Source organism: Carassius auratus, chromosome 39 (assembly GCF_003368295.1).
Source record: "Carassius auratus strain Wakin chromosome 39, ASM336829v1, whole genome shotgun sequence".
NCBI classification, from domain to species: domain Eukaryota; kingdom Metazoa; phylum Chordata; class Actinopteri; order Cypriniformes; family Cyprinidae; genus Carassius; species Carassius auratus.
Window position 1 is genome coordinate 12,229,996 of NC_039281.1, and position 13,134 is coordinate 12,243,129.

At 36.6% G+C, this 13,134-nt stretch overlaps 1 protein-coding gene across 6 annotated transcripts in view; it reads right to left on the bottom strand.

The window, feature by feature from the left end:
- mbnl3 (muscleblind-like splicing regulator 3) overlaps positions 1–13,134 on the bottom strand; it is a 45,937-nt gene that overhangs the window by 19,444 nt on the left and 13,359 nt on the right. For all 6 annotated transcript variants that reach the window (XM_026225586.1, XM_026225583.1, XM_026225581.1 and 3 more), the window contains exons 3-5: positions 3,038–3,202; positions 2,738–2,938; positions 1,473–1,706 (exon numbers count right to left, since the gene is read on the bottom strand). In XM_026225586.1, the coding sequence (XP_026081371.1) occupies positions 1,473–1,706; positions 2,738–2,938; positions 3,038–3,202 (600 nt within the window). The remainder of the gene's footprint in view (positions 1–1,472; positions 1,707–2,737; positions 2,939–3,037; positions 3,203–13,134) is intronic.

Sequence of the window (13,134 nt, forward strand, 5' to 3'; positions counted from 1 at the left end):
TTAAAGAGAAATTGTCCGCAGTAGAGGTTTCTGTTGACGAATTGCTTGTTTTTTCCGTTCTTATCGTTTTTCTCTCCTGCACCTGCACTGCAGACATCGTTTGCAACCGATCACTGTGCCCAGGTCTTCATGCATCACACAGGAGACAAAGAGCTCGCCTGCAGACACACACACACACCCTCCTGCCGGGGATCTGAATTATTTAATACACTCATGAACCTCACATTGAAGGTGCGTGGAAAGTGAGTTATAAATACACACACCTTCATCTGACACTAGTAGAGCTTACTGAAAATGGCATACTGGCAAAAACGAAGGCTTCTGGTCACCGAACTCTAGATTACTAGTGGGACTGTTTCTAAAATATGTGTAGTGAAAGCTGACTTGGATAAAACCAGATGCTAAAATGGCCCAGAGTGACACGAGATGTGATAAATTACTACCCACATATTACAATATATATATATATATATATATATATATTTTTTTTTACATATACCTAATTTTCCAGCAAAGTGGTGCAGTGACGATCTTACTACTTATGTAATACATTGAGGTCTTTGTTTGTGAGACTTACGAGTTTGAAAACAAATTTGAACATCACACGTAATTTGATTATGATCATTAGCTGCATAAGCTGATGCAAGAGTGAGAAGTTAAAATGAAATTAATTAAAATCTAACTAATACAATACAAATAAATGATAATGATGCATACATTACAGTTAAAAATTTGGGGGTCAGAAAGTTTACTGTATGATATATACTGTATACTGTAAACAATGTTTTCAGCACTGATGATAAAAAATGTTTCTTGAGTAAATGAGAATATTAGACTGGGATCATGTGACCCTGAAGACTGGAGTAATGATGCTGAAAATTCATTACCGTCACAGAAACAAACAACTTTTCAAAATTTGCTCACATTATTGTCAATTGTAATAACATTTCCATAATATTACTGTTCGTAGTGGGCGGCAGAGACTCTCAAAAACACAAAAAACCCTTACTGACCCCAAACCTTTGAATGGTGTGATGCAATATCATTAAATAACGAATGGTAATCACGAATGTTATTAATAAAGAATAAATGATTAGCTCACTCTTGATTCATTTTAACATTCATTCACAAGTTTTACACATTTTGATTCAGTTTGATTTATGCCACAACAAGCTGCTTTTAATAAATGGTCAGACATTATTTAGATGTGTAACAAATTAAAATGACTTTTATATATGATATTTGTAATTAAAATAATTTTGATTTATATGTATTAATACAATAAAAATACAAATCACAAATTATGTAGCTTAATTATCAATATGACAACTAGTTCATGGTGTTGCCATATTGTCTTTACACAAGGCATTTTTCCACAGAGTATTATCTTCTGTACTGGGATGTGTGATTGTCATAATTATGGGAGTTAGTGCTTGTGATGTCATCGTAATGGGATCGTCTCTGTAACTCACCATGGCAGCAGCATTCTGGCTGGCTTGGTGCTGCGCCGCCTTTATCCGGGCCTGTAAGTGAGCCGGAGGGTGAAAGTACTTGCATTTGTCACGGGTGCATCGGCCCTTGATGTAATCCATGCAAACAATGACGGAGTTCTCACTGCCATCCACCATGGCGGCCTCCATAGGGTGGGCATAGCGGCAGTCGTTCTCCCCGCGTGTGCAGTTCCCACGCTGGAATTCTCGACACACCTGGGACCAGGACAACAGTGATTTAACATCACCCATTAGTCAGGCTTTGTGACAGTCATTTCAATTCTTCTCAAGACACAATAGCGATATAAACTACACTTTTACATTTGTTAAAAGATGCGTGGACTTCTAATTCTATTTCTATTAGGGTGAAAGATTCTTTTAGCGTGTTACTTTGTAGTTGCTTTGGCTGGTTGTTAGGTGTTTACTCATGGCCCAGCCCCAATGTTGTTATTTTTGACTCATTCAATGCAAGTCTTTACAACACTATACAATAACAGTACATGATTAATCATGTACGAATACCTAAATTAAATAAAAAATAGTTAATTGTAACCATGACATGAGTCATACGAATTGATGTGTGAATAAAGATTATGATTATAATAATGAGTTAATTAACACTTTGGGCACATGAATTCATATGACTCATGTCGGACTTAAAAAATAGTTCTTGATTAGTACATGCCTTAACTCATCAATACATTATATTAAACTAATATTTAATTTAGGTATGTATTTAGGTATAATTTAGTATATGATTACTCATTTACGGCTATTGTGTTACAGGATTGGTTCACCATTTACACTTGTTTTATTGGCAAACATTGGCTAAATATGGTCTAAAGTCTAATGAATACAAGCTGGAATACACTTCATGACTTTCACACAGATTTTTGCCCTGATCGACAGTCTGGAAGAGTCAGCGATAGATGGCAAAAGCCAGAGCCACACTGCAAATCTCGTGCAGTTAGATGACAGATTTCACAGATTTCTTTAAACTTCAGAAGATGTTTCAATCCTGTCTGAGGATATCAGACACCTTTGATATCATGAGCTGATTTTAGAACAAATACTAATTTCATCTGTCATTTGTCTCCTAACTTTTAGAAAAGTCACAGCACACATTTTGAAATGCTTTTTAAGTCTTTATCACAAATGGTTAAGAATGAGTTGCACGCCGAATCAATTTTGCAACCGTTATAGAGATATTTCAAGAGAAAAAGCAAGTTGTTAACTGTGTTTAACACCTCAAGCTTGTCTGTGCGAACATGTTTCTGCGTTGAATTTCCATTGCCCATGGCGATGCCAGTGGGGCTCCCCGGGACCAGCACGGGGGCGCTGGGCAGAAGTTCGGGCATGAGACTGATTCCCGGGCTCATGTGGCTCAGGTATGGGCTGAAAGCCATGCTCGGACTGTTGGCCAAGGAAGGCGTTACTGGGAACGATGTCTGGATGAGAGACAAAAAGACAACAAGGGATAATAAAGCAATGCTTTCAAGCCAAGAGAAACGGTCGTGACGTTATTGGTTATTAAATTCAGATCTCACTATTGGCTGCAGCTGAGCTCCAGGCAGCATGAACTGCATCTGCTGGGCCAGCATGGCGGCTGCGGTCTTCTGCTGGATCAGGTTGTTCCTGCCGTTTATCTCCAGCTGGGTCTTGAGATGAGGCGGAGGATGCAGGTACTTACAGTTATCACGTGTACAGCGACCCTTAGAGGGGTTGAAGAGGGAGACACAGAGAGACAGGGACAGAAAGATGAATTGCACTGAATCTCAGCTACTAAAAGATCCGAGACTGCGTGACAGGAAGATAAGGGCGCCATGATTGAGAGGATAAATTAAACAAGAATCCCTTGACATTCAAGCGTAATGATTCCAACTTTCAAAACCCCGTCAAATGAAAAGAAAACGGCATAATCTCAGGAGTACTGGAAGATATAAACTTCAAACGAAAAATTTCAATACCTCTAACTGAATTGACGGTGATGGCTTTTCTCTCTTTGTCTGTCTGTTTGCATCAACAATCTGCGCTTCTGTGCGTCTGACAGATTATAGAGCCCTTGTGGCTGTTGTACATGCTCATACTACATATGGGTCGGACATATAGCTTTGTTTATCACCCAGCTGTCCGAGCAACATGTTGAACAGTAAGCAGCAGACGCGGTTAAATACACACACCAAACGTTCATGAGCGGGGTCGATTAGCTGCGAGACAAACTCAATGAACCCATGGAGCGACACCATTTGTTCTGCAATGTGTAAGGTACTGTAATAACCCAGAAGGGAAAGATGTCATTCCATCAGTTCAAGAGTTAAATACTTCTGCTGATGGTCTGTTGATAAACTGTCCCGGTTTCCCTTAATACACATTTATTTTGTTCCTTTAGGCAATTTTATACCTTTTACAGGTCAAGGAGCTCTTGGGGAGACAGAGGGATGAAGCAGGAACCCCTGTTGTGTACGGTACAAAACTGAGAATTGCATGTTTAATCTAGCCTGTAATATGTAGGCATTGGTCAGAATGGTTGAATAATTGACTAGCTGTTAAATCATCTAGATTGTTTTTTAAATAAATAAATGGTTTAAGGGGAGGGGTTAAGAAAAGTCAAAGTCACTGGCGACATCAGCTGAAAAAGAAATGTGTTTGAGAGTTGGGGAAGTACATTTTTTTGAAAAATAATAAACACAAATATAAAAAAAAGAAAATAAAAAAAAGAAAAGGGACAGTTCATGCTAAAACACAATTTCTGTCATTACTATTGTTTTTCTTTATGATTTTCTTTCTTCTGTAAAACACAAAATACATGATAAAGCAGAAGCAGGATTTAGATTCAGGTCTAACTTCTAACGGTTTATTCTTAAAGAAGATTTGTAATCCTTATGCTACTTTTCAATGCTCACAAAAACTGCACTGCATGTCTTCCTTTAATACATTCAGATCTTTGTGGCAGGAAGAGTTGAAATGTATAAATGCTTAACATTGCTCTTGCAAAAACCACATACCAGAACATAAGGCAACGATTACTTTTTGCTGTTAAAACTTCAATTATTATTATTATTTTATTTTATTTTATTATTTTGGGGTGTAAAATACTTTTTGTCTCATGTCACCACAGTTTCACAAACTGAACTGAACTGCTTATCAAGGAATGCATGGTTCCAACGGGATGGAATCTGAATGGAATCCCAATGCATTCCATGGAATTTGAAACAATGAATCCCAATGGTATCTGTTCAGATGGAATGCCCAAGTGTCACTCCATATGAATGAGATGTGTAACCGTCCACCAGCTACAGCAATTTAAACACTTTCCTGTGTCTTCAACAACCTCGGGGCATCTTTTAACAGTGATGAAGCCCTAACAAAATTTTAAGTGAGCGAGTGTGGGGGTGTCTCTTTGCTGGCCAGGGTGATGTGTTGCAATTAATGAAGATGAAAGTGGGTGTCTGGAGTGTCAGCGTGCAGGGGCCGTGTGATCAATGTGTGCTGTCGAGGACTTGGAGATGGTTCACCATCTAACTACTGCATCATTCAGTGCAACTCCCACACATGTAGCTCCATATGACACCTAGTCACACGTAGCCAGACCTTTGACTAATCGGCATAAAGTGTGGTCCACACTGCAGCCTGTTCTGGCCAAGAACTGCCCAATAAAGCAGGCTCAATATAATCAGAATTGGAGTGTTTCTCTATAATAAAGATTTCATTCACTTCAAAAACTGATAATGTGTTAAAGTACAACATGACAACAAGCAATGTTCATATGTTAGTCTCACAGCATCATCCAATCTGAGAATCATGCTAGTGCTCACTGGAAGAGTATGCATCTGAGAATCTCACTTGAAGTATGCTTGATATCCTTTAACTTCAATTCAAAGTCTAATGTAATGTCTAAACATTTCAGTATTGTATATACACAAACATTGTTATAAAATGCATTAATCATTTAATCAAACAAAATGAATACTAAACAGTTTAAATGTTATAAATTTGTAATTATACACCACATTTCACAAGTTTGGGGGCAATAATTTATTAGGTTTCTGAATATCTCTCATGCTCACCAAGGCTGTGTTTACTTAAAATGAAGTAAAATCAGAAATATTATCAAAATTTAGAGAACTGTTTTATACTTTAAAATATTTTAAAATGTTATTTATTTCTATGATTCCTACGATTACTCCCGTCTTCAGTGTCACATGACCCATCAGAAGTCATTCTAATAAGCTGACTGCCAATATTAAAATGTTACATGAGCACCAATGTTAAAAACAGTTGTGCAGCTAAATATTTTTTATGGAAACAGAACTGTGTTTATTTGAAATAGAAAAAATCTTCATTTTAACATTTGAAATCTTTGCGGTCACTTTTGAGCAAGCGTAATGAATCCTTGCTGTATAAAAGTATACTTTTATTCTTAAATCTTACTGACGCTTAATTTTTTGAGGAGTGTAATTACCATATTTATGTAACGTTATTAAACTATCAATAGAAACATGTATATGTGTTTAAGACACATAATGTATTAAAATAAAAAATATTGCAATTAATAAATGTTTTTCACATGCATTTGGCTGTATTAATGTTAGTGATTGATTATTAACTTGACTGCAGATACATAACTCATAAATTTTCTTTTAATGAGATTGGAGCTTTTCAAACCAAGAAAGTATTTTTGTGGCTAATATGCATCAGCCAGTCTATGAACAGACTGGGGTAGTGATTGGTCACTGGGTGTGGCGTCCGCGGCTGATGCAATACATAACACATCACTACAAGTCTTCTTAATAAAGCAATCACAGGCAAGACACTCGCATACAGAGATGTCACAGATATGAGCAACATTTGTTAATTGTATGCCCTGACACTTGTACGACGCTTTCACACACTGACATTGAGCGCAATTGCATCAGCGGCATGTGTTGTGGGAGTGTGTGGGTAATGAGCAAACCGTCTCAAAGGAGCAGACAGGTGATCCTGCCAAAGCACACATGAGAAACAGCCTCACAGCCAAGCTTTAATATTCGGGAAATCAGTGAGAACACGCCGCTCATTTCAATAGTACACAATGATACTGAAAGATGCGGGAAACTTGCTGAGGGCTCTGACAGAGTCCCCACGAGCTGAGAAACGCGGGAGATGAAAAGCTGGAAGTCATGTCATGTAGGATGGACTAGGTCAGGGATCTCCTTTGCGTAGTCATGGTTACACACCCGGCAACAGAGAGTAAGTTTTGCCTCATACGGTCTCCTCGCTAATGATTGGCCAGAGAAGAAGAAAGGGAGAGGGAGGAAGAAAATGAGAGAATGCACAAATGAAGAAAGCAGACTGCGTATCTGATTAAACCACAGTATTCTTCAATTAAAATCTAAGCGCTGAACCTTTTCGTGGTGAATTCTCCTGTACAAAAAGCTAATTCTTAAACAGACTGTATTCTTGATAATTCTATTTGTCCTTCTTGAAGTCAGCTAGAAAGCCAATATTTCTAGTGCACAAATTGCATTCAATTGATCAGAAATGACAGTATAGACGATTATAAATGTTCCATTTTCAAATAAATGAAATATTAGGGGTGTGCAATGTTTATCATGTCCGATAACATTGTAAATGTTGTTTTAACGATGTGCAAGCTGACATTGAGCATGTCGCTCACTTTGCAAAACACAAACAAAAACATGTCAAAACAGCATTTACTGTGTGATAATCTCTATTTGATTTCAGTCTGAATGCCCCAATAATTTAATATAATAAAGCAAAAATATCCCTGTATGGGTTTTTGTTTATATTTAAAAGATAAAATATAGTTTAGTAATATCACACAAGCATAAGTGCAGTTTTCCTCAATAGCAGCATGTGATCGCAATCGTTAATGTGATATTGATTTTACACAGTTCAACAAAAAAGAAGCTAATAGTGAGTAAGTTACATTTGACATAATATTATCGGTTCATTTTTTATGTTTCAACAACAAAAAGAGCAGAATTCAGAGCAGAAAATTTGTTGGTCTCAGAGCAATAATGCCGCGGTGTTTTTGCTCCTGAATGAATCAGTTTTTTAACAAATTATTTGAGTCAATAATTCAGAAAGTCATTCATCTGCTTAATTTATAATTAATCAGCCATTTCAAGCAAATTGTTTAAATGAATGATACAATCAATCACTCATGAAGACAGAAACTTGCTGCCACCTACTGGCGGTTAAAGTGACACGTTTATTTATTCATGATAGGCCTAAATCAGCCAAGGTACCAGCACAAAAACACACTCAGCAAATATTGTTGAATTATAATTAATGACAAAATCCCAATATATTAATCCCAATATATTAAGATATCATGTTTGGTCAATATCGCACACCCCTACAGTCTATTCATCAAAGAATCTGAAAAAATTGTATCACTGATTCCCCAAAAATAATAACAGATGTTTCCTGAGCAGCAAATCAGCAAATTAGAATTATTTTTGAAGGATCATGATGCTGAAAATTCAGCTTTGCTATCACAGGAATAAATTATATCTTAAATTATACTACAATAAAACACAGTAATTCTAAACGGCAATACTAGCTTACAATACTGTTTTTACTGTATTTCTGATCAAATTAATACATAAATTCTGCAAAGAGTATTCAGTTTTCCATGATATGTCCCCATTAAATGTACTTCCTGGAACAGTGTCTCTTCAGTGTCCATTTAGTTGTCCTATTTCCTAAAAATAGCTTGTCAACTCATGTTCATGTGAATTAGACGTAGCCAATGACAGAACCTGCCGATTTAGTTTTTCAGACAGAAGCCTGTGCCAGCACCAGTGTTACTTCAATATCTGAATCACATTTACATAGACTAGCTGACTGCCTAATTTATGCATCTATTATATGTTTTCAAGCAAACCGAACCAGATTAATGGTCAATGAACAGCAAAAAAGCAAAAGCAGGGACTGGTTGAAGGAAGGACACAGTAGTTGCCATTAGGGCATGTCGATAAATTAGCAGAGATATGGTGCTGTGGAAGGACACAGAGGACAGAGAGGCCTGGGGGGGTGAGACTGGGTCTGGAGATACATGTTGAAGACACTTATTTAACATAAAACAACCAATGATCATGACTGAAGGAGAATACACCTGAGATCTTAAATGAGATATACATAAATGATAAAACATAAGCAAGTTTTTAGCACTAAGGTTTTTCTGGAAATGCCGAAAAAAAAAAGATTTTTACATATTTCTGTCCTTGGTGGCAAAGAAATGAAGGTTTTTGAGGAAACCATTCCAAGTTCAGGTTTAGGGGTAGGTTCGGGGTTAATACTTAGCTATTACAAAGTTATTGCAATTACTATAATAAGTACATAGCATGGACATGTGGAACAGGACTATAATATAAAGTGCTACTTATCATTATTTATTCATGAAAGGAAAGCGACAACAATCCAATCAATTTCAGACAGACAAAATCAAGTCCCCCGCTACATTTTTTCTTGCTCAAGAATGCTTTTCACTCAGATATGTCCTAACAGTGGAGAAAAGATGATCACAATTTCTGTTTCATGCCGACTTTAAGCGCACCTCTCCTCAGCACTTCAGCAGGCACCATTAAATCTCCTCAGAGACGCACACATCACAAAGGATTTCTCTCATTTATTTTCTATAGCTTTATTTTATCTCCCTCCCTCTCTCAGTCATAACAGCAATCTAACCCTGAGTTTTTAGATAGTGACGGCTGGCTGCGTTTACGGTTCTGATAAAAACAGTCAAACAATTGGATGAGTACATAATCTACACAGGTCACTGGCGCCCAGTGCTAACAACTGTAACACAGTTCAGAGAGATTACTGTATCCAGTCGGTCGGCGCTGTTGCTAGGCCTCATGTAGCTTTCTTTCTCTTTCACTCCTCCTCCTCCCGAGCTCCCCCTCACATGCTGCACACAGCCAAAAAATGGCCAAATAATACATTCTAGCTCAATAAAGGAGGAGACAGCTGCTGCACTCAGACAGAGAGGGCCTTGTCTGGCTCATTCGCTGCACATAAACACATACGCAGAGATATAAACACACAAACACATTTGAGTCCTGATTGAGCCGTCCAGTCCAGAGTGCTTCTGCTTCCTCAGATTAACATGGACAAATCAGAAAATAAAAGGTATAACGAGCGTGAGTTTATAAATTGATGAACTGACAAAAGATCCTATTTATGAAAATTCATCCAATTTTCTTTGTTCAAAATATAATTTAGAATGGCCATCTCATTTTAAACCGAGAATATTCACAAAAGAGAAGTTTTCTGATGTTCTGTTTGTTACTTTTCATTCAGTTCCAATGAATGGGGACTGAGGACTGAAAGTTCCAAAAGTATTCAAAAACATCACTGATGCATCATAAAAATAATGAATATGGCTTGTGTGCCTTATTTCAAGATGTCGTACAAGGAGTATGTGGAAAAAATAAAATTATTTTTAAGTTTTTACATCCACCATTGACATTCAGACTGACAGCAGAAGGACTGGGGACCTTGTCTGCTTTGAATGGCCAAGGACTGGGGTGGTAGTATGACCAAAATCTTGTTTCACGACAACGATATGTACATCAATAAACATATATATTTATTTATTTATTTAATATATATATATATATATATATTAAAATTAAGGAAAAAAAAGCAAATTACAAGCACAAAAACACTGCATAGTCTTCACTCTATCAATCAAACATGATTAACATTAATAATGACAGACAGCAGCAGGTAAATAAGGCTGCTGTCCCTTTAAGACCGGCTGCACGGATCCAATATAGTGAAACACATCCGCTTTTCACCCAACTGTTTTACATTTATTTAACATACAACCGACAGTGTTTTCTTAAATACTCCACATGACGGGCATTATGACATTACTGTGTGCGTATTTACCATTCAAGCACAATAAAACACAAAAGAGATTTGTTTTTTCGCGATCGCATCCTGTCGAGAGAGGGGCTTTTAGTGCGCACGCTTCGGCTGCATCGGACCGCATTGAGTTATTTTCCACTGCTTATTGCAAATAATGACTCTACCAAGCGCGTCCCACTCTATATTTTCTCATTCATGAATGTTTCCTTGTTGCTCAAAAGGTGAATAACGTTTAAGCAGTACTGTGTTAGTCAGATATATTTGCATACCGTAGAACACATGATATAGCAAAATCTCTAAAGATAGAAACTTTATTTTGTGGTAATGATATATACAGTCAAACCGCCCTGCCCTACCAAGGACCACTCAACAGGCCATTTTACAGACAGGTAAAGCATCCAATCATGTTGTGTTTTTTGTGCTTCATCTATTCCCACAATAACAGAGTGGTGTGTAAAACTCTTGTACATATTTAAGTCTATCTCGCAATATAAGTCATATAAGTCTATCTCGCAAACTTTACATATTTCACAAACTTTTGAAAAGCCAGTATTTAGTTGATCCTGATACGCGCTTATTGTCATAGTTGTAAACACGACAGCTTTCTTTTTCATTGAGGGAGTTTGGCATTATGGCATCTTTGTTTCCAGGGGGAATGTTAAAGAACGTGACAATTCAACAAATCCGATGACGACTATAAAAATCCTGACGTGTTTCCAATATTGTCTGCAATATGCATCAGACATTCAGCCAACAGACTGTGGGAATGATGTCTGAGACTGAGACTCACATTGAAATGAATCTGATTCATAAAGCCATGAATGATTCATTCATGAATCAGACTGACATTGAATTCATATTCACTGCTCACCAAAGCTGCACTTATTTGATCAGAAATGCAGTTAGAACAGTAATGTAGTGAAATATTATTGCAATTTAAAATAACCTTATTTCTATTTGAACATAGGGATTTAACGATTCACTCAAGTCATGATTCTATTCATGATTTTTTTTTTACAAAATTAGATTTAAGACAAATTATAAATTAAATCACTTCAGTAAATGTCTGGTTCAGCTCAGCATCAAAATCTGACCTCAGAAGATTACAGAGTGTAGTCCGAACTGTTGAGAGAATCATCGGTACAACCCTTCCTTCTATTCAAGAACTGTACTTATCCAAAGTGGGCAAAAGGGCCAGTAAAATCACTCTGGACCCCTCACATCGAACACATTTCCTCTTTGAACTGTTGCGATCTGGTCTACGCTACAGAGCACTGAGCACCAGAACGACCAGACACAGGAACAGTTTCTTCCCTCAAGCAATCCATCTAATTAACAATTGATAATGACTGTGGAACACACTACACTACACTATTTATATTTAAATACACATACTTAGTGTACACTTGTCAATTTGTATATTGTCATTCTTTACCTACTTATTTGTATTTTTTGTATTTTATTCTTTTATTATGTGTTTTTTTGTTCTGTCACTGTCATTCTGTTGTACTGCGGAGCTTCTATCACAAAAACAAATTCCTTGTATGTGTAAACATACCTGGCAATAAAGCTCAATCTGATTCTGATTAAATGTTTCCTTTTATTATTGCTTTGACAAAATGCTGCATGTTTCTTTTATGAAACTGAAATTTTAAAACAAGAACCAAATCAAATAAGTAACACAAAAGAAATCTCTTAATATAAACCAAATAAGGCTTTGTCTATGCTCTTTCCATTTAAAATTAGAGGCAGGCAACCACTGCATATTAATCACAATCCAAACAAAGACGCTACATACATGCAACATGAGCAGTTTATAATCTAAATCAGATGTATAATTTTGAAATTTTGAAGCAAAAACAGAATGATTTAAAATCAGTTTTGTGGAACAATACATAAAAAATATCTGCATGAAACAGAAATAGCAGACAAGCTGAAGGAGACACAGATTTACTTTCTGCCAGCAGGTGGCGCTTAAAGCGTTTCCTTGGTTTCTGCTGTAAACAAAGCAGGGCTGCACTTATGGCAAGATGAAAAGAAAAAATACCATCTACATTTTTCTAAAGACAGTAAGTTCCCCTCAGACATACACTGATATAAACTTATACCCCTAATTGAATCATCACATATTTGAATACATTTTCAACCGGTTCGCTTTTAATTGTTACATTCTTACTTACTGACCAACTTTTTGAAGCATCAAATCTCCAGTTCCCATTCTGTATAACAGCATCACAAAAAGGTAAACTCCAGTAAATTCTTCAAAATTCCTCCTTTTGAGTTCCATAGAAGAAATTCATAAAAGTTGGGTGACATGAGGGAGATTTAATGATGACAGATTATTATTATTTTTTTTTAATGAACTGTTCCCGTTCCCTCTAAAATGGCTTCATCATGCTTCCAAAGAGAAGCATTATTTAAACATAAAATGTACCAAAAATTACCATATATGGTTAAGTAGATAACCCTATGACATTAGCTTGTTTTTTGGATATACCATAGTACTTTAATAAATACTCTGGGAAGTAAAACACTCTCAGAATTCTTTGGTAGTCCATCAATATGCTTTTTTCAATATGCTTTGACATTTGCTAATCCTAACCTCATACTGAATATTTGTTAACTGTCCCATGGTGGTACTTCTTATATAAGAATTGACCAATCCATGACCAGAAATTGGAGTGTTTTAGTCCGAATCTGACAGAAAAATACACTCAAGGGCTGATTTCAGGACAGGAGAGAGATCACTACTCAGCAAAAG